Below are 21,301 nucleotides of genomic sequence, written 5' to 3'. Positions count from 1 at the left end.
GCCAGCCTCATGGAAGGCACTTAGAAAGACCAAACATACAGCTTCTTCTTTTCCCTCAGCTGCAGAATATGCCAAAAAGAAAACAGCCACCACTTTGAACCCCGGTGTTGCTGTGGCAAAAAAGGCAGTGGCGGCTTCCATTTTGTTTTTAGCTGGTCAGACCCTTCCTTGCTCTCCAAATGCCAGGGGGCATGCCACTGAGCCTTTTGCTGATGATGACGAACTAGGGAGGCACACTGTTATTGAGTTGTTTGATTCTCCGTTGGGCTCTGAGGGAGAATACCATGGTTTTGGTGTCTCTGCATTAAAAGGCACAATATGTGGGGGAAGCCCCAACCAGGCGCACAGAAAGACTAGAGCTGCTGTCTCTGTGCCACCTTGAGCAGTCTGACAGGCGTGCAGTGGAGCTGTTGGCACAAGTTGGAGACTATACACAATAGCAAATATATGGGGCCAATGTCTGCACTTTCTCATCTTGTAGTAGTTTACTGGGTTCCCAGTCTCTCCTATTAATAATCAGCAGCAGGAGTCAGCCTCTGAAAGGGCTGTTACTCCAGGCTATTACAATGTGGGTAATGTTTCCATTATGTCCCATTCTGGGCAGGCTGTCTGGAGTCTAATGTGGTTTGGAGAGATGGTTGTGAAAGTAGAAAGAAACAAAGAAATGACTGCTTTTCAGGTAGAACATTGCCTATGGTTGTTTTGTAAGGCCCTGGCAATCCTAGATCTCAGTGCCCCAGATGCGAAGCCTACCTCTTCTACTGCACAAGGGTGTTGGCTGTCCCTGATACAAGTCTCAGGGAGGGGATATTTCTGTTCCTCCTCTATTGCAGAAACAGGTCAGGTCGGAATGGGATATGCCTTTGCAGAGTAGGCAGTTTTGTGGCATGAGTGTGTTGTGATATGGACTGCTTTGATGGCTGTCATTCCCTGAACTCTGCATTCCTCAGCTGAATAATAAGAGTGCTACTCAGTGATTTTGGGGGACATTGCATCAATCACACAGGAGTGGTGTACAAGACCCTCCTACAGGGCTCAGCATATTACCACCTTCCTTGTTCTTTTCAGTTCTGAAAGTCCCGCGGTCAAGGTTAAGGAGTGAGGCTATTGTAGCCTACACACTGCCAGATCAGGGTTGTTTGGGCCCCCAGAGTGTTTCTATTGTGTCGTGAGATTATAAAGAGATTCCCTCAATGGAAAAAGGCATGGTCTCAAAACTATACAGATTCCTGGTAAATAAAGAATATGGGTCATGGTTCGGCTCTAAAGCAAGTAGTCCTGAATTGGACCTGAAATGCCAGATTAAGGAAGAAGTTTGGAATGATACATGGAAAAAATTTCTATGCAAATCCATATCAACCTCACATAGAGAAACAGTCCTAAAAATAATACAGAAATGGTATTTAACTCCTCTATATACAGCACAGCTCTTTAAAACTAATTCCCAAAGGTGCTGGCAAGGTTGTGAGGCTCAAGGTTCGTATTTACACATGTGGTGGGATTGGTAAAATAAAGGGCTTCTGGTATGAAGTAAGGAAAGAAATACAGAAATTAACACAAGAACAATGTTATAACTTTATTGAACATCTTCACGGGACAAAACTCAGAACTGCCAATATAAAAAATTAATAGGATTCATGCTGGCAGCAGCCAGATCAGTGATTGCCAGATATTGGAAAACTCTGGACTGTTTAACAATGCAAACACAGCAACGGAAGCTGTGGAAAATAGCTCTATTAGAGAAACTAACACAGAAAATAAAAATGGCGGAAGGGAAAAAGAAAAACAAAGATTCTTTTGGTGGCCCTTCGTTTTGGCACCTGCAGCAGATACGTGACTAGGACCAGTACCAACTCCATTCAGATCACTGTGGCTCTTACGAAGTTGGAGACTCTCATATATCTGTATTAGAAAATATGAAAATAATCAGTAGTAAGGGGAGGGGGGGACAAGGGTAAAGGAAATTATGGCATGTTAACTATGTGTTGTATGTTGTGAGTTATATGGAAAATGAAATAAAAATTTAAAAAAAGCAAAAAAAATATAGATTCCCTCAAACTTTCCCACAGTAGAGATTAACAGCACCAATTCTGCCCCACCAGTAACTGTGGGGAGGGTTAGATTTTTCCCTTTCACAACAGACAGGGATATTGCCCCTTTGGGCAGAGATATGGGATAGTCTTCAACTGAGGAGTTTTCCCGCCTTTTTCGCTACAATATTAGGTTCCATAGTTCTTAGAGTTCCGACTCTCTCTCCCCCCCCCCCCCAAGCAGGACGTTTCCATGGGCAACAGCAGAAGAACCTGATGGCTCCTCTAGAGGGCCACAGTGGAATAAATGCATATGAATTCCCTCATGAGCTTCTTGAAAAAGTAAAGGTTATTTTAGGGATGGGCCTGCAATATTTTTATTTGGAAGTATTTCCAAGAGTAGCAGCACAAAGCCCCCGTTTGCTCTTCTGAACAGCAGCAGTCCTTAATAACTGAATGAGTAAATAATTAGATTTGCCTTAGGAATTCTTGAGGAGTTTGAAGGGTTCCCTAGAGGATGACCTTATAGTTACCCTGCTGGGTAAACATAAATAAAATATAATTAAGATGAATTTGTCTTCTCAAGTTTCATGAGGCTTCATTCTTATCTATTTCAATAGCATAGTTGCTCTTTTTACCAGGGTTTTAGTTTATTAGCTAAAGGATCTCCTGGAATATGGTGGTGGTTCAGTTAATACCCACCCTTCACCAGCAGGTCCCTGACCATCTTATCACAGTTTAAAATTCAGTATTAAAATAGTTTTAAAAAATTAACCTCTGGTAGGACCGACTTCTCTGTACAATTTGTGTAACTTGGCTAAGGTTTACTTGCATTGGAATATATGTGCTGAGGTGATATTCTGCTTCTCTACCTACATATAGGCAGTTCAGTCGCAGAAGAAGTGTATGCTTTAAATGTAAGTTAATTTGACTTTATTCCTTTCTTTGACAGATAGTCCTTCTGAAAGGTTTTGAGGGTCTTGTCAATAGAATGGAAAGACAATGCTTTTTTCTATATTTCCTAATTTAGTGGCAGGAAGGCTTCCAGGCCTTCTGTTACTCCTTTCAGTTCATTTAAACAGCAGTTTAAATATAAAATTACTAGCACTCTGCAAGTCGTCATAGCATGGGGATATTCTGTGATTGTCTGGAGATGCGCGAAGTTTTACCTAGCTGTAGCTCTGGCTGCTTTTGAGGCATTCTGGGGGTTTTGTCGGCTAAATTCTCTGTTGTTCATTAGTGACATTCTTTCTCCTCTGATCACAGGATGCTGAGCAGATTTCTCTATCCCAGCTTTTCCTCATTGTTTAAGTGTGTACATAAGAACATAAGAGCCTGCTGGATCAGGCCAGTGGCCCATCTAGTCCAGCATCCTGTTCTCACAGTGTCCAACCATATGCCCATGGGAAGCCCGCAAATAGGACCTGAGTGCAACAGCACGCTCCACTCCTGTGGTTTCAGGTAACTGGTATTTGGAAGCATATGGCATCATTCTGTGGAGTCAGAGCATAACCATCATGGCTTATCCTCTTTAAAGCCATCCAAGTTTGTGGCCATCACTGCCGTTATAACTGCATGAAGGCTTAAAGACAATAGTAAAGGCTATCAAGCAAGGGAACTCTCTAGACTTAGTGGATTCCATTGAAGTATATTGTCTCTCCCCTTCTGCCAGAAGCTCCACAGGGAATTCTAATAGGCTTCTGAAGGCAATTGCCATCGAGATGCTTCCTTCATTCAAGGATTCATCGAGTTCAACATTCAGAGTTTTCTATCAACTCTTTTCTTTTTAATTCAAACCTCCATATGTAGGCAGTGCACTCTCCTCTAGCTGCCTAATCATGCAACTGGTTTATTCTTTCAGAAGGAATTTGAATGTTTGCAGGTGACATACTATGCGGTGCTAGTGAGTTCTTAGCAAATTAGTCTATTTGTCAGATTTCATGTCCCTTGTTTAGGAATGTGAGGTCTTAACTGTTGATTGCAAAGGGTTGGGTCTTATACAGTTACTATAGCCTAACACTCTAGGCAGGCACCATTATGGACCTCTGCTCAGCACTCAACAAAGCTGTCAGGTCTCTTGTTCACCATTCCACCAATGTCTCTACTGTCATGAGTGGTGAAAAAGATATGGTAAGAACACATTACAGTGGTGTCATCACCCCATTCTGGTCAAGTTGGCCATGATTGTTGGAAATACGTAATTTAGCAATTACTTCACCATGGCATCTTCCAGTGTGTCTAACCATACTGTCTCAAAGACCTCTTCTGTATCCTAGTCTGGCTTGGCTGAACGTCCCAGGGGCTGGTGAACCATCCAGACACATGGATCTGAAAAGAGCTATCTGAAAAAGGCTAATTACTTGTGGGATATGATTGACACTATCTTAGTATGAATGGCACCATTTTAGCATCCTGTCGGCCTTCCATGAAACACATGTACAAATCTACTTGGTGCAGTTTTGTCACATGGTATTCTTGAAAGAAAGTTAAGCAGCTTGGAGCAACCATTCCTCAATTCCTTGTGTTTCTACAGAATGGGCTTCAATTGGGCCTCCAGCTTAACACATTACACAGACAAATCTCTGCTCTCTCATTAGTTCTCTCTCTTCAGTCATCCTAATCAATCGGGTCTCATCCCTTGGTTAAGCAATTTCTAAAGGGAGCAGCTGTGACTTGTCCCCCTGTTGTGCACAGGTTTCCTGCATGGAATCTTTATAAGGTGTTGCCTGCTCTTCATCGTCCTCCATTTGAACTGCTCCGCTCTGTGCCTCTCCAGGTCCTGTCCTTTAAAATTCCTTTCCCTTCTTGGTAGCAATTATGTCAGCCCAACACATCTCAAAGTTGTACATGTTATCCATGGCAAAACATCTCTGCATTTTCCATTCAGACAAAGCCATCTTGCATATGCACCTGTCTTTTGTAGTTATGGTAAACTCAGCCTTCCAGAGGGAGCAAGTGATTGATGTACCTACCATTTGCAAGAATCCAGTTCATCCTGGAGAGAACATATGGCATTCCCTTGATGTGAGAAGGGCCTTAAAGATTTATATCAATTGTACTAGAGACATCAGGCAGAATGATTCTTTGTTTCTTTTCATCCAGGTTCGCTGGAGAAAAAAGTTGCTAATTCAATACTGTCTGATTGGTAAAGAGCCTGTATTAAGTTAGCTTACACATTCCACAAGGTCTGCAGCTTTTTTTCAGTTAATGCTTCTTTTCTGGAGATTTGCAGAGCTGTGACGTGGGCATCATCCACTTCTTTTGTTTCCCATTATGAAGTTGATGTTTACGCATTGGTTTCAGCAGATGGATGCTGCAACACATGGCAATGCCTTGGGTATAGCTGATCCAAGTAGCTCTCCCTATATGTTTGTTGACTGGGATTGCTTGGGTACATTCCACTTGATGGACTATCATCCAAGGAGAAGAGGACTTTTGTCCTTACCTGAAAGAAATTTCTGCTGGATGATAGTCCATCAAGGCCCACCCTTGTATATTTGGGAGTGGCTCGGCTGAATTTTCCATGCTAATATGGCATTTAGGTGTCATGCTCTGTTTCTATGGGTCTTCAACACTCATTGGAAACAATAGTTATGTAATTCAAAGGATAACTCTTATGATTTTCATTATTCTTTACATGACACTTGTACATTTACAATTTGCGTGTGTGTCTTTTTGGGGGAGTAGCTCTCTGTTCTTCTCTTGTGGGTTAGAGGTTTTTCTCTTATTTTTTTCTGTGAGTTTTTATCATAGTTCCAGATACTACCTTCTTCTCGACTTGTCATGAAATGAACTGAGGGGTCACATGACTGAGGCAACCTATTCTCCTCAGAAATTAACTGCAATTCCTGCCTGTGGACACCACTCGATAGACTATCATCCAGGAGAAATTTCTTTCAGGTAAGGACCAAAGGCCTCATTTGGTCCAAAGTGCTTCAGAGGATGTCCAGGTTTACTCAGGATCTGAAATCAAATCCCGATACAGAAAAACAAAGCTTTGTCCCTTCTTCCATCACTATTAATGAGAAGTCTAAAAAACTATGTTTTTTTCTTTCTGACTGAATTGAATGAAACTTGCAGTCATTATAGTCACTCCTAAAGCCAGAGCTTGGAAAAGTTACTTTTTTTGAACTACAACTCCCAGCATGGCCACTGGATTGGGCTGATGGGAGTTGTAGTTCAAAAAAGTAACTTTTCCAAGCTCTGCCTAAAGCTTGCCACATACAGATTTGACCAAGTTTTTTTGTACTTGGTATTGTTTTAAAAAATGTTTAAAGGAATTGTCTAACCTCCCCCCACCCCCGAATGAGATTAAATATGCAGGCACGGTAACACCTTCTGAGATGATGGATCATGCCCTGTTTCAGAAGGATAGTTGTAGTAGCTTTCAGGCCTTGGCAACTTTTATAGCTTTGGGATCGGTTTAAAAGGTTTCATTTAATCTTCCCTATTGTAAAAAAACTTGTATGAATATAGCATATATCGTACAAGGTAAGAAACCTGCCAAATTTCAGAAGGATATATATACAGAGGGTGGTATTCAGTGCTAGTCTTACTCAGAGTTGACCCATTGAAGTTAATAGACATGACTAACTAATTTCAGTGGATCTACTCTCAGTAGGACTTTGTTGAATACAATCCTGAGATTTTTGTACTAGGTGCTTTTAACTCTCTAAGGTGGCATTTCTGGCCCATCCCATCTTTTGGCAGAAAGGCAAAGGACTACGCTCAAGTGGGGAGGTGTTTTGTTTTTGGGGTGGGGCACAGGGAACTTATAGGAGGGTAGAAGAACTACTGGAAGCTCAGAAGACATGTTAAAGGTTTAAAATAAGGAATTAACGTCTCTGGATTTCTGGCTGCATTATCTGTGCTTGGTGTGGTGAGCTGCTTCTTGTTGAGATGACTAATGGTCTCTGGAATGTGTAATAATGAGCTGGTGTATAAGAGTAAGCATAGCATTTGGGTTTTTTTCCTCCTTCAGTCTTTGTATATCCTCCTGCAGGCACAGTGTCGGCATGAAAGCCGCCTTCAGGATCTGAAGGACCGTCTTGAACAGTCTGAGAGCACCAACCGCAGCATGCAAAACTACGTTCAGTTCCTCAAGTCCTCTTATGCCAATGTCTTTGGAGACAGTGCCTTATCGAGCTCCCCTATTCGTCCTCGATCTCCACTGTGATCGGGCCTTTTCCCTTAACATCCAATACCCTCTTGCTACAGGCTCAATTGGGTGGGCCCATTTCAAAGCCATATTTGATTCTGGAACATGTGTACCTCAGGGTCCATCATATTGGTGGAGTGGGAGTTGCATCTCGCCCTTAGGTCAATGAGATGAGGGCATCAGTGGCTACGTTGCATCCTAAGCCATGTTAAAACTGGCAAATGTGGGTCACAGTTACTGCCCCCTTTGTCTTCTAGTGCCTTACAGAGGTTACACCTTTTTGTAAATAATTTGCAGTGTTTTAATCTTATTGTATCTTTTATTTTTATTAATGTTTTGTGAATGCTTTTGTTACTATTCCATGAACTTCAAAGATCATGTTTATAAGGTGCAGAACAAATGTTTTTTAAAAATTTGCCATCTGAATAATTGTGAACTCATTTTCTCAGCTAGGGGCACACCTTTGGCCAGACACAGGCAATATGAATACCTTTCCCTTTCTTTCTCTTCCATTGTTCCAGTTATTCTAGGGGTAATAGATGTATTGCAATTTACATGTGTGATTTTAACCATTGTACATGTGAGAGAAGCATCTGCAGAGTAACTGGCTTTTAGGAAAAGATATTTCACACTGACTGTTCTTTTGTAAAGGTTCTTGGGATCCATACTTACAGATTTGCATCTCTCTTGATGACTTGTCATTTTCATGTGTGACTTTTGTGTTTGTCAAATATCACTTAATCATTTTGTTTTCAATCAGTGTGCGTCAGTGATTTTCAACTTCTTTATATGCTGGAGAATGTCTCTGTTCTTGTGTGTGCTTATCCCAGCTATAGATAGACAGGCAATTGCTTGTCTCCCTGTGTGTGGGAACCACTACAGTTAACATTCTGACATTTGTTTAAACCCTTGGAAGCAGCAACTGTGCCTGCAGATTGCATCCAATTCTGGCAGAAAATAAAATTGCTGGGTGGATCTCACTACAGCTTCACTCACTTAATCCACTTTGCAGGGGCTGCTTTGTCTGCAGATTTCATCCACTTCTCCCTTACAGTGAATGGGGGAGGGGAGGGGGAGAAGAAACCTTCATTTTTAACAGATCTAATGAAGTCCTGTGTGATGAGCCAAAATGGAAATATATGCAGCTGCTCCAACATAGATGAGCTGCTTCCCAAGGCTACAGGCAAAAATCAAATGTTGGGGCCAATGCATATCTCTACTATATGCAGTTTCTTCCACCTAACAGTCAGGATGTTGCTTGTACACCTCACATGCACTCAAACTGAACACTGCTTAGATTTGCCTTGAGAGTGCAGCTTGCAGCAAGAGGTCACTTGCATCCCCAAGGTGGCAAACATGCAACTTAATTGTGAAAGCTAATTCCTTATGGCTAAGAAGGGGATTTGTGTTCCTCAAAACCGTGGGCCAGACTATGTACTCTGTAGGGTTTTTTTTAGTTCCCTTGCTCACAGCCGGTAATGATATTTTGTGAATCTTCCTCAGAGTAATACTGCAATGGGTGAGTTTTATTCCCTTCCCACATACATGGAGCTACACCAGAGGATAGAGAGAGGGTGGATTAAGTTAATAACTTCATTCAGATTTGAATACAAGTTACCTTAGACCAGAGAAGGGGATTCTTTTTCAGCCCAGGGGCCAAATTTCCTTCTGAGCAACCTCCCTGAGCCCTTATAACAGCAGAGGGTGGGGACAGCAGCAAATTCAGCTTTACCTTTGTTAGATACAGTAGGATTTATCATTCAGTTAAAGGAATTTTGATACTACTTGATTGTAAAAAAAACAAAACCTCAAAGTAGTTTACATTAAAAATTTAAATTGTCAATAAAAACAGTTAAACACATTTTTAAAGTGATTAAAACAGCAGTAACCCAAAATGGATTAAAACACATCAACACCTATGTCTTTGGATAGACTTGTCTAAACATGTTTTAAGTGAGTACCAGCAAAGGCTCATGTCAACAGATTAGTTAGCAGTTGCACACCTCTCCATCCAGGCAAGCAAAGAACACTCAAGAGCTAGACCCATTACACTCCTTGGGTGCTTTTGGCTGGCTGGAAAGTCGGGCTGCTGAGGTCGGTTGCCTAGAGAAAGACCTGCAGGTGCATGTTTGCTCTCTAGGCCTGAGGTTCCCCGTCTCTGCCCTAGTCATGTCCAAGACACTCCCTACCATTGGCTAACGTGGGTGCTACAGTAGTTTAAACAAGCAATTTGCATAGAAAGCGCCTCACTTGTGCACACTTCCTTCCTGAATGCATTTTGCAAATGCATAAATGCTGCACGTTTCATCCTAATAAAGGGATATGTAGGAGCCCAAGAAGGAATTTCATTTGGAATAGAAAGCAAACGGCAATGAAAGAAAATTCTGGATTTAATTTTGGAGATCTCTCCTAATATGATCAGCCAGCACCTCGGCTGCAGCTGCAAAAAGCAAAGGTGACAAAGGGCAGCCCCCCTTCCCTCCCTTCTCAATGGGATTGGGGGTGAATCCACAGCAGGCAGTGGGATGGTGCCTCCTGAGGTCAAGTACAGCCATTAATAGCTGCACACATTGCACTCTGGATGGAAAGCTATTAAAAAAGCCATTCCAAGCTGTCAAAGGCCTTTAAGATCCAATTTACCAAAATAAATTAAAAATTAAGAATCATAGGACATACTCCAACCCATCTACCCTCAATACATTAAAATGGTTCTGTAAAGAGCAGGCATAAGGAGCTGGTTTCATATAGGTTAATGGCAGCAAGATTTCTATGTGCATGCAAGTGGAAACAAATCACTGGCTTGGATAAATGCTGGGATTTAATGGCAAACGTGATCAGAACAGAGGCAAGATATTTTTGAGAAAAACTGGAAGTTGTTTATCGATTACTATAGAGCAACCTCATTACTTTACCATAATCAGAGGGTGTGGGTTTGCGTTAATTTGCATTACTGTAATTAGATGTATGAATATTTACAATGGAAGCTTCCCAGTTACCTTAACTGATAAATCTTAAGTATAAAATTTGTTCATCTGCTAGTGGAGTCACATATGTAAATATGCATAAAAAGAGGTACAGCATAAGCTAAACCTGTAAAAAGTACAAAGTTGGTTCATTTAGCACTAATATATTTATACATACTATTTATAAATTAATATATAATTTGTATTTTAATCAATAATATATATCTTGAAATAGTAAGAAAGTTATTAATCCATTAAGATGGCAGCTCGTGGAGATCCTCAGCTGCCTTTGACATTTCAAGGATCCTCCCTCGCTTCCAGGGGCTTAGGATTTCCTTCCCTCCTGAAGACAAGATGCTCTTTTACAGCAGCATCCTCAGCCTTGGGGCAAGCTCTCCCTTGTTAAGACATGCACCCACACCACTTAAGCCCATCGAGCCCTGAACCTGGAGGCTGGCCCCTTCTCAACTACCCTATCACGAAGAAGACTTCCTCCTCTGTGCTGGGCTGATGAAGATCCTGCCTTGATTCATCTGCCAATGTTGAGGTTTTTGTCTTCCAGATATGCAGTACCTTTTTTAGGCCAACAAGATACTGTGCAAGCTTTGGAGTTCCCCAGAACTCTTCAGCCGGTGAATGTTAAAAATGCTATTGGGCAGGGTGGAGGGAGAGGGGAAATGGCTGCTGGTGGCACTAAACAAACAAAGATGGTTTGATCAACACTAGCAGTCTTTCTGTGTCTTCCCACCCCTTGTGATTTTGTTAACCAGGCTGATGAAGCATTCTGGCGAATTCAAAACCTTGCAAACTTTTTAAAAACATTTTGGTTGGCCTAATAAACCTTTGTCAATATGGATTTGGGAGGGGGGACTGATATGGCCACCTTTAACTTTGGTTTAATGTCAAAGTAATCCCTGATGCCTTTCTGGATCCTGCTACACTTTCTGTCTTAAATGTGGATTCAACGTCCCTCCATATGGATGCGCTCTGACAGGGTCTTCCAGGCTCAAGGTGACTAAGACTGGAAGTGGAGATGGATGAATTGATCAGAGTCTGTTCTCTCTAGTTTCAGTCTTTGGATGCTTAAAAGTATGTCCTGCCCCATTCCAGTGCAGATTTATTGCAATAATTCTGGGGAGAAACCTTAAAAATCCATGCATAAAAATTGTCACTGCCTTTGCAAGCCCAAATGTTGCTGTAATTATGAGGTGTACCAAGGGCTGTTCTGATTTTCTCTTGCTTTTAAAGCTACCTGGGACAGCTTCAAAGTGCAGCACCTCATCCGTGCTCGGTAAAAAGGTTTTTCAAAATGGGTCAGGAAGTAAAATAACACATGACTTCCTGTGTCGTTTTATGCACAATGGACCGTTGTCCATTTAATAGTGCAATGCAGTACAAATTGGGAGCAGTCATTATTTTGCATGCACAATTGCCCTTTGTGCATGGAATTACCCAGGAAGTGACGTGGTCACTTTCTGCACCATTTTTATTGTAAGTGGTAGAATTGTCAACCTTGGGAGCTGTTCCAAGCACCTATATACAGTGTTAAAAGCAAGGGAAAAAATGCAGAGGATCCCTTGGGCCACCTCAAAAGTACTACTCAATTTTTAATTTGGGGGGAGGATGACTAGTACCATTTGTGGAGTTCTAAGGATTTACCAAGAATATTTTTTAAAATATGCATGAGTATGGACAGACTTTAAGACATCGATAGACTGACAGGATTACAGCGCCTCACATACTCCTCTGTCCCTAGTTGCAGTCCCAATAGGCTTAAGCCTGGGGGAGCCTTTCACAGCACACCCATATGGAGCCTGAACCCATAAATTCTAAGACGGAAAGTGTAGAGGGGCTCCAGAAAGGCATGAAGGATTACTTTGAAATGAATGCCATGGAAGTGGATCAAAGTTCTGCTATTCCTAATTGGGGCATGATTTTACTCTGTGGATTCCCCATTTATGGGCTCCATAGCTCTAGGAAGAAAGTGTTGTGTGGCTACAAAGTAGTTGATAGAGGAGTAATCAACTGCTGTGGCTCTGCCTTCTGACTTGCTTCTCTGCTTTAGACCCACCCCCATAGTACCATTTGCTGTTGACGTGACCTCCGCCAGGTTCACTCCAAAATCTTCCAGTCGCATCTCCAGGGGCTGTAATATTGTAGTCCCGTGCTTCAATAAATCTTGCCTGGCCTGTTTAATTGCATTGCTAATCTCTAAGGTCAAATAGTAATGTCCCGAAGCAGAGTCCCTCCTTGGACCTAATGCACCATGAGCCCTCTCAATGTTCTCTGATAGAAGCTAGGATTCTGGGCACTCCTAGCTAATCCTGCCTGTATCTCAGAGGGTTGGAGCATTACTGTCAATTCTTTCGTTCAGTCTTGCCGGAGCTATTTTCATTGTAGGCAAAATACTTGGCAAATTCTTGTCTTCATTGCCTCGCTGGTTTGTTAATTAGATCTATTAATTTTGTAGTACACCCCACTACTGAACAATCTGTGGGAAAGTGAGGTTCTGGGTGCCACCAGGATTGGTCGTCAAGAGCCTCCTTGGAGAATGGAGGTACTTGGCCTCTCAACGCCAAGGATAGCCACAATGAATCCATGTGTTCATTTCTTTTTCACGCTGCACAAAAGATTTCATCCTCCCCATGGAGGTCCAACATGCTGCCTCCTCCCTTTGTCTCTGAGCTTCCCTCTTCATCTTCTCCCGGGTCAGTCGTCATCCTTCCTTTATTGGCATTGACTCCTCCAAGTCATCTGGAGGTGTCCCCCAGGGCGTAAAAGTATCCCCTTTGAAGGGTAGAGAGGATGGTATCTCGAATTGCACATGCTTAGCTTTTTTCACTCAAAGAAAATAAAAAAAAAAACCAAAGTGTGACACCTGCACAAGCAAAGGGCAAAGTGAGGGGAAACCTGGTGGCAAGTCTGCATTCAGCATGGCTGGGAAGAGAAAGCGTGAAGACCCAGGGCCCCAATCTTTAAATAAATTCCCCACCATAACTCTGGAGCTGGGTCCCATGGAAGAGGGGTCTAATACAATCCAGACTGCCTATGAAAAATCAGTGATGCCAAAGGCACCTGGTCCTAAATCACCTAAGGGGAAAAGGAGAACTATTCTACCTGCGGTAGAAAAAATATCCAAGACCATTCTGAGCATAGAGGGAGCCAGCCTGATGAAAACTCATCCGAGCCAGAAAAAAGAGGAGAATCAATGCAAGGGGGTGTCATGGCCCCGTCAGAGGACTCAGATGAGGATGACTCGGGAGTAACAGCAGCAGACCCAGGAGCAGCAGGAGACACGGAGGAGCCTCCTGAGAATCCAGCTCCTTCTGCCCCTCAGCTGCAGAGCACCCCAGGGACAGCAGAGGCCCTGCAGCCAGACACAGACAGTGAACAGGATACTCCCCCCTCACCTGCAGAACGTAGACAGCAGAAGGTCAGGCAGAAGAGAGGCAGGCCTGTCTCCTTAAGGCCCAAACGCTGAGGGCTCACACCTTCTGTCCATCCTGCTCTTTATAAGGCACACCTTGGCTGCAGCTTGTTGCTGACTGCAACGTCAGGCGTGGCTTTGTGTAGACCTAGTTTCCCCTGCAGCATCTCTTTGACTGACCTCCTTGGCAATTGATCCCGGACCTCCACTGACCTCGCTTCTGGACTTCTGACTCAGCAAGTACGCTTCGGATAGGCCTGGCAGATTTACAACCTGACTGCTGGCTAAGGACTTTCCTTCTCTGCCAAAGACCCAGGAATTCCCAGCCCCCCCTGGCACTGCTGATGCAGTGTAGAACTGACAGGGGGAAAGAAAGATGCCTGATGATGAGTCTCCAGGGTCTGAATGGTGGCAAATCCCAACATTGTCAGGCTGGCAAAAATGCCAAGTCAGTGAAAAGTCAGAGCGAAACTGAAAGCAATGAGAAGGCCAAAGTGAAAGCGAATGTGCCTGGGATGAAAGGGAAAAAGAAAGATACCAGACCGAAAGAAGTACCTTTGAAGCTGATCCCCAGGACCAATCTGGCTTTGCACACGGTGGAGTCTGTGCAAGTTTTCCACCCCCTCAGAAAGAAAAACGCTCCATCCATGCCTGCCAGAAGCATCCCTCCACTAACTTCCACCAGCAGTAGTTCCGAAAAGCCACCACCAGCCACCTCTGCGTAAGCATCTGCATAAACCAGTGCCCCCCTCTCTGCCGAGACCGGCGCCTCCTCCTGCCAAAGCTGCCACTCCCCTCTCTGCAGAGACCAGTGACCCCCTCTGTTCCAAAGCCAACAAACCCCTCCTGTTTGAGACCAGTGCACTCATCCTTGCCAACACCTGTGCCACCCTCTGTGCCAAAGCTGACACCTCCCTCCCTGCCAAAACTGCCACGCCCCTCCCTCCCAAGACCAATGCACCCCTCCTTGCCAAAGCCAGTACCACCCTCCAAGCAAAAGCCAGCACCCACCTCCCTGCCCAGATTGGTGCACACACCTCTACCAAGACCAGTGCCACCGCCCGTGCCAAGACAACCATCATATTCAACATCCCAAAGGCTGCCAAACTATGTACAAACTCTACTGCCAATACCATTGGCCAAGTCGTCAGTCTCGCATCCTTATAAAGAAAAGCCGTCCACCTCTCAGCTTCCTCATACTAGCAGGGGGAGACCACCACCCACTCTTGTTGGAGAAAAGCCCCCTCCATCAGGCCAGCAGGATGCCCCAGCTCCAAACCTGAGGAATGATCAATCATCAACAGTGAGAAAAGCTAAGCATGTGTGATTTGATATACCATCCTCTCGACTCTTCCGAAAAGCCACCACCAACCACTGTGGAAAGACCTGTGTGGAAGCTGCTGCATAAACTGATGCTCCCCTCCCTTCCGAGACCATTGCCTCCCTCCCTGCCAAAGCCGCCACCACCCTCCCTGCCGAAACCAATGCACCTCTCTTTGCAGAACCCAGCTTCCCCCTCCACATCAAAGCTCCTTCCCTGTTGAGACCAATTCACCAATCCTTGCCAAAGCCACCCCCCCTTGCCGAGTCCAATTTACCAATCCTTGCCAAAGCTGGTACCACCCTCCCTGCTGAGACCGATTCACCAAGCCTTGCCAACACCTGTGCCACCCTCTGTGCCAAAGCTGACATCTCCCTCCCTGCCAAGACCAATGCCTCCTTCCTTGCCAAAGCCAGTTCCACTCTCCATGCCAAAGCCACCATCTCCCTCCTTGCCGAGACTGATTCACCAAGAAAAGAAAAGAAAAGCCTGCCATCTCTCTGCTTTGTCTTTTCTTTCAGACTTTGGGCCTCAGAGCATCCGGAGGGAATGGAAAGCCGATGTCCTTTAAAATATAAACTGGGTGTGGGATTGAAGGCTTGCCCAAGCACATCTCCCTCTCTGTATTTGGCTGACCTACTGGGGCAAGTGACATCTGCCCCTGTGTTGCAGAGACTGCACTGAGTATGGGCACAGTAGAGGAAGTTTTTTCTGTCCCTTTGGAGTAGAGATCATTCATGGAAGCTTTTGAGTGCTGGGCACTTGGCATGCCTTTGGTTGACTCGTAGATATCACATACTGGCCTCGCCTCTTCCCTTAAAGACTTTGTGGACACTGCTGCTAATGTCTGGTTATTCCCCAGGACTTCCTCTGAAGGGCAGGCCTGTGATGGCATATCTTCAGATGCAGCACCTTGGGACATCTCCTGGGAACCCAGAGGAGGAAAGAGGCATTCTGGGAGGAGCGGCTCAAGGGAAGCGATCAGGTCCTCTATCTCAGGATAGTTGGAGAGGAGATCCTCTGGCAGCTCGAACTCATCCCGAAGGAGACTTTCTTCACCTGCTGGCTGGGGAGGAAGTGGCTGATGTTCCACCACTGAAAGAACGAAAAGGAAAGGGTAGCACTATTTGAGGACAAAGAATCTATTCTGCTTGGCTGGGACAAAGCATCAGCAAGCCTAAGGCTCCCTTGATTAGCCATTATGACACCTCAATATTAAATAAGGGGATGAAATTCATTGGTGTATTGATCCAGATTCATGTTAATTTTGTGTGGATTTAGAGCAAAGCTGTTGGAAGAGTTAGATTTGGCCATGAAATCAGTCGGCCTGCAGCCAGGAAACCACCTTTGGAAGGTACACTGGCTCCCTATCTCTACATTTCACCATTCTTTCCTCTCTTCAGAAGGAAATTGGTGAACACCTCGTCCTCTTCATAGGGAAGCCTAGCATCTGAGAACTTGAGAGGATTTCAATTGTGTACTTCACAACCAAAGTAATGCACATGGCTATCTAAAAATGGCACCTGTGAGAACCTTAAGTCTAGGGTCTAAATGACCTAATTGCACCACTGGGTTCCAAGTGTTTTAAATGACATAAAGTGGGTGCATTTGCAGTAAATGTTAGAAAAAATCTTTTAAAAATATCTAATTTCAGTGTCCAATGGTGAAATGAAAGGAAGTGAACAGAATAGTATTAAGCACCATGGACCCAACATTGCCCCAGAGGATTCTGGGTGGTGTTGACTGAATGTTACATTGTATGTTCACAGGACACACTGGCCAACCTTGTTGGGGATTAAGAATGTAAGACTAGAAAGAGACTAGTTGCCTCAGCAATAGGCCCATCTAGCTGAGCATCCTAGTCTCACAGTGTCCAACCAGATGCCCATTAGGGGAAGCTCACAAGCAGGATCTGAGTGCAAGAGCACTCTCCCCACTTGGGCCCCCCAACAACTGGTATTCATCATGGAGGCAGAACATAGTCATCTGGCCTAACAGCTATGAAGAGGAATGCATCTAATCCTCTCCTAAAGCCATCCAAGTTGATGGCCATCACTGCACCTTGTGGAAGAGAATTCCATGTGCTTTTCACCTTCGGATGCTGAGTTCCATGGTTGTGAGATGGAGGGGGAATGTCTCTCTTTCTCCACTGTCTCCACAGCATACATAATCTTATAAACGTCCATCATGTCCCTCTCTAAAAACTAAAAAGCCCCAAACATGGCAAACTTTCCTCGTAAGGGACTTACTCCAATCCCTTGATCAGTGTGGTTGCCCTTTTCTGCAGCTCTTCCAGCTCTACAATGAAAGTTGGAACATGAAGCAACCACAGCTGTGCACAGTATTCCACGTGTGGTTGCACCATAGATTTGTATAGCTGCATTATGATACTGGATCTTGCTGCATGCCTATGAATATACCGAATCCTGTCCTATGGCAGCAGGGCAGTGTGGACGTGGCACTAGACTAAGCACCGTCCTACGCAGAGGCTTGATGCCCACTGAGGCTAGGCTAAACACTGGATGAGTTAGAGTGACCCAGACACCCATCAGAAAGTGAATGCCCCTTTACAAAGGTCAGCACAAACCTTCTGGGGCTCAACAGTACCCAGAGGCTGGAGCAGGTCTCAGGGTGGTTTGAGGTTCCACCTGCCTGAGCACAAAAACCATTTCATTGACCCTTGAGGCTGCATCCATCCCAAGTTCTGCCATGGTGTTGATGCTTGGGAGGTCCTATGTAGACCTCTTCCCACAGATGAGCTGGAAGTCACTGGAATGTTGGTTGGTTGATGGTCACATCCTTCCAGATCCCTCTTTGGGGTCTCATCTGTAACACAAAGGAAGACGGGGTGAGGATCCTGCACCTGCTGATCAGCCTTAGCAAGAGACAGCCCTTGTCAATCCCAAATGAATATACTTAGCCAATTGTCACATGCATGACCCAAGTTCCTTTCCACACTCCTGTAAAGTAGGTGAGTTTTTTAACTGAGCAGCTGGGAAGGGGGGCTGGGATTGAGGGAACACGAGTCTTACGCTCAGGTGAGATTTGAACTGGGACTTCCTATGCCACTCTGGGCTAGGATGTTTATATTGTGAAGTCAGCCTCTTTAGGGATTGTGGAGACCCTTTTCTCTCTTGCGTCCACTGTTCAGTGGTGCTACCCCACTTTATTCCTTATCATCTCAAAAATGCCAGGTGAGCTCATCAGTGCCCACCTTGCTTGCATCCTCACCATCTTGTCTCACAGCAGCTTCTACACTATTGAGATCTTCGACAAGGTTTGAGGAAGGTCCATGTGGTTGGTCTTGTTTTGCTACTTGGAGATCTTCCTGCTATCATATTATCCCTCAGTAGCCAGTTGCTTATGATCCTACCAGGGAGGAATCTTTTCCCCATTCAGTCTCTTCCCCCTCTCCCTTTCATGGATGAACACTCTGCCTTGCTGTTGGCCAAGACAGAGTTTGTCTTTTTTAGCAGCTCTGCCATTTTATTTGGTGCAAAACGTAGAGTAAGAGGTTTATGGTGCTCCTCAGAGAAACCCAGGCTGAAGGGTCAATTCAAGTCAGCATCCACTGATGGGGAGCCCCTGGATCTGAGGTCCTAGGAACTTGTTGACTGCCATTCCCACAGTAACCCCGAAGGTTCTAACTGGTCAGAGAATGTTATGATGTGAAAGGCAGTGCAAAGTGATGGGCAGTTGGCCTGAGCTGAAGGTGCTGGGCAATGGAGAGTCCACTAGAGGAGCTGAGAAGTAATGGAAGCATAGCAAGTTTGAGTCATAGCAAGCCCTTCCGTACACTCCCCTGATTGCAGGCATCCCCCAAATGTGACTGGGTTTGTTTGGAGTCCTAGTTCAGGCACCAGCTCAATCTTACACCGTTTCAGTTTACCAACCTATATAATGAAGTGGGATTATGGTTACAAGAGGAACAAGGAACATGATCATTTAAAGAATCCACTCTTCTCACAGAAGGATCTTTACAGTATTTCAGGCTCTCAGCTGATGTGCTTTCAGTGTGGATTATGAGGATTTGTATGCGCAGCCTCTGACACTGTGGGCACATCTAGCAAAGGTTGGTCAAGAGACTCCAGTTGAAAGCCCTGAGGCTTTTGAATTAAATCTTCCTCCTTCCCTTTTCCCTTGCCACCTATCCCAGCTTCCACTTCCAGGCACTTTACCTTCCCTAAATTTTCCAACTTTATCCCCAATTATGAATCCTTAATCTCACAGCTGGCTTCTTTGTGTGCCCCCTGGGACAATGAAGGGTCTTTCTGAGCATCTAGATGGCACAATTTCCTACCTGCTATGATGATAGAAAATATGTTAAAACAATCCAATGTTGAACCCAGGTTCCTACTACCTGAGGAGACCAACTCCAACAGTCCTCACCGATCGAACGTCCGGTAAGGAGTAAGCTATGGAATGGCGATGATGCAAAATTTGTTTATTGCCATCTCTATGGCAACCCTGCAGATTGTGAGGTAGGGGCTAGGAGAATATTAGAATCAGAATCGGATGATGAAAGATGATGTCATCACGGAAGGTGGAAGAGGAGGCCAGGGGCTACTACCTAGAGCTGATCTAGGGTGGGGAAAGAGTGGTCACGTCAGCCTAGCTGGTAGATCATTCATCTTCACAGCCTCCTTTTACACACCAGTCACTCAGTCAGTTATCTTCAGCTTGACTTATAGGGAGGAAATTGAGAATTTGTAAACATAGTCATCTGAATCCTCCTTCTGGTTTTGTTTGAATGAAAACCAACATGTCATACGTTACTGAGTGCCAGCTCCACATCATGTCAGGCACTAGGTCTGGGAGCATCGAGCAGCTGGTAGCTGAGCATCCATATTCCCAATATTTGGACTGCTGCAGGGGTGAGACTGTGCTGGGACCATCAAGGGGCAAACTTTTCCACCAGCCCTGCCCCCTCATTCCTGCTGTTTCTGACATCTTTTTGGGGACTGCCCTTTGCCAAGAAGATGAATCTATTTGGCTTTTAGTTGTTGTTATTGCCTTTCACAAAGTTTGGTATTGTATTTAATTTTATGTTCTTTTATTTTACTTATATTTTGTATTTCTGTGCATTCTTGGTGAGTTGCCTTGGGGGTCTTTTTGGCCAAAAGGCAGCATAGAAATAAACAAATAACATAACATATCATTGTTTCGCTTCTGTATTGCAGGAAGTTACAGGGTCCCTGTACGAGGAATGGCGTAGTGTAGTGTGATGAATGGCAAGGCCCAGAGTTCAAATGTCGCCTGTGCCTTGGATTTACTAGATAGCCCCAGGGCGGCCACTTTTTCAACCTCAGTCTCCCATCAACAGCATGGGTTGTTGGAAAGATTACAAAACGATGGGGCTGACTGAGGAAGACACTTTTTTTAAATTAATTTTTATTCAAATTTTCAAAAACAAAAAAACAACACAAAACAAAAACAATTATACAAAAAAAATAAAATGTTGACTTCCGATTTGTCGCAGATCAACCATAGGTCTACAATATATAACAATCCTGTCTCTAAAATTATATTACAAAATCACTTTCCTCCAGTAGTTATCTTAATTAATCATCAAATCTCATAAACATTACTTTATTCTTTCCACAAAAAGTCCAAAAGAGATTTCAATTCCTTGAGAGATATATCTTTCCATTTTTCTCCAAATAAACTGTCAGGCCCAGGATGGGACTCAGGAACCAGACCAACGATTGTAGTTAATTCGTGTTTTATTAGGGTAATGTCCAAACAAAGACTGCGTTTTCTCATGAATCAATACAGGGATACAGGTCCTGCGGCACTGGGAGAAAGTTGACAGAGCAAGGGACTTCTTCCCGCCTGTTCTTTAAGAAGGGGCCAAACGGGCGCGCAATCTTTCGCTCCTCCTTAACTGCCCCTCAGGTACTGCCCGCCTTCCCCCCTTCTCTCCTGTCTTTTCAGCTGTCTGCGTGTGCGCGGTGAGGGGGGAAGCATCACCCCCTCCTCCTCTGAAGTTTCCGATTCCAGGATGGGGGATAGGGGAGGGGCTGATGGTAAACTGCCTCCCCGCTTTTCGGCTGTGAGCAGCCTTCCCTCTTCCCCCTCTTGCTCTGAGCCTGAAAGAGGGGGAGGCGTGAGAATGTCCAGGGAGGGCTCAGGCTCCCCGTTGCTAAGCGACCTTATCACTGGCAGTTCCTCTGTTTCGTCTTCGCTCCAAAGGGGGGAAGTTCCTCCCCCTTCCCTCTGCCATCCATCCGAATACTCTTCTCCCAACTCTCCGGGATCCAGCTCCCCGGGATTGGGACCCCAGCTCTGCCTTCCGACATAAACATGTCGCTTAATCCATCTTGATTCAAATCTATTAGGTCCAGTAATTTCAATAGCCATTCCTCCATTATCTATATTAATTCCATCTTCCATCTTCAATAA

General features: G+C 44.5%; 1 protein-coding gene across 2 annotated transcripts in view; it reads left to right on the top strand.

The window, feature by feature from the left end:
* ODF2 (outer dense fiber of sperm tails 2) overlaps positions 1-7,944 on the top strand; it is a 61,198-nt gene extending 53,254 nt beyond the window's left edge. For both annotated transcript variants that reach the window (XM_061604020.1, XM_061604021.1), the window contains exon 20: positions 7,033-7,944. In XM_061604020.1, coding sequence (XP_061460004.1) covers positions 7,033-7,206 — 174 coding nt within the window. In that variant the 3' untranslated portion in view covers positions 7,207-7,944. The remainder of the gene's footprint in view (positions 1-7,032) is intronic.
* The last annotated feature ends 13,357 nt before the right edge of the window (positions 7,945-21,301 follow it).

This window comes from Rhineura floridana, chromosome 20 (genome assembly GCF_030035675.1).
Source record: "Rhineura floridana isolate rRhiFlo1 chromosome 20, rRhiFlo1.hap2, whole genome shotgun sequence".
Classification (NCBI taxonomy): domain Eukaryota; kingdom Metazoa; phylum Chordata; class Lepidosauria; order Squamata; family Rhineuridae; genus Rhineura; species Rhineura floridana.
The sequence above is the reverse complement of the archived record's forward strand: the minus strand, read 5'-3'. Positions and strand labels throughout refer to the sequence as shown.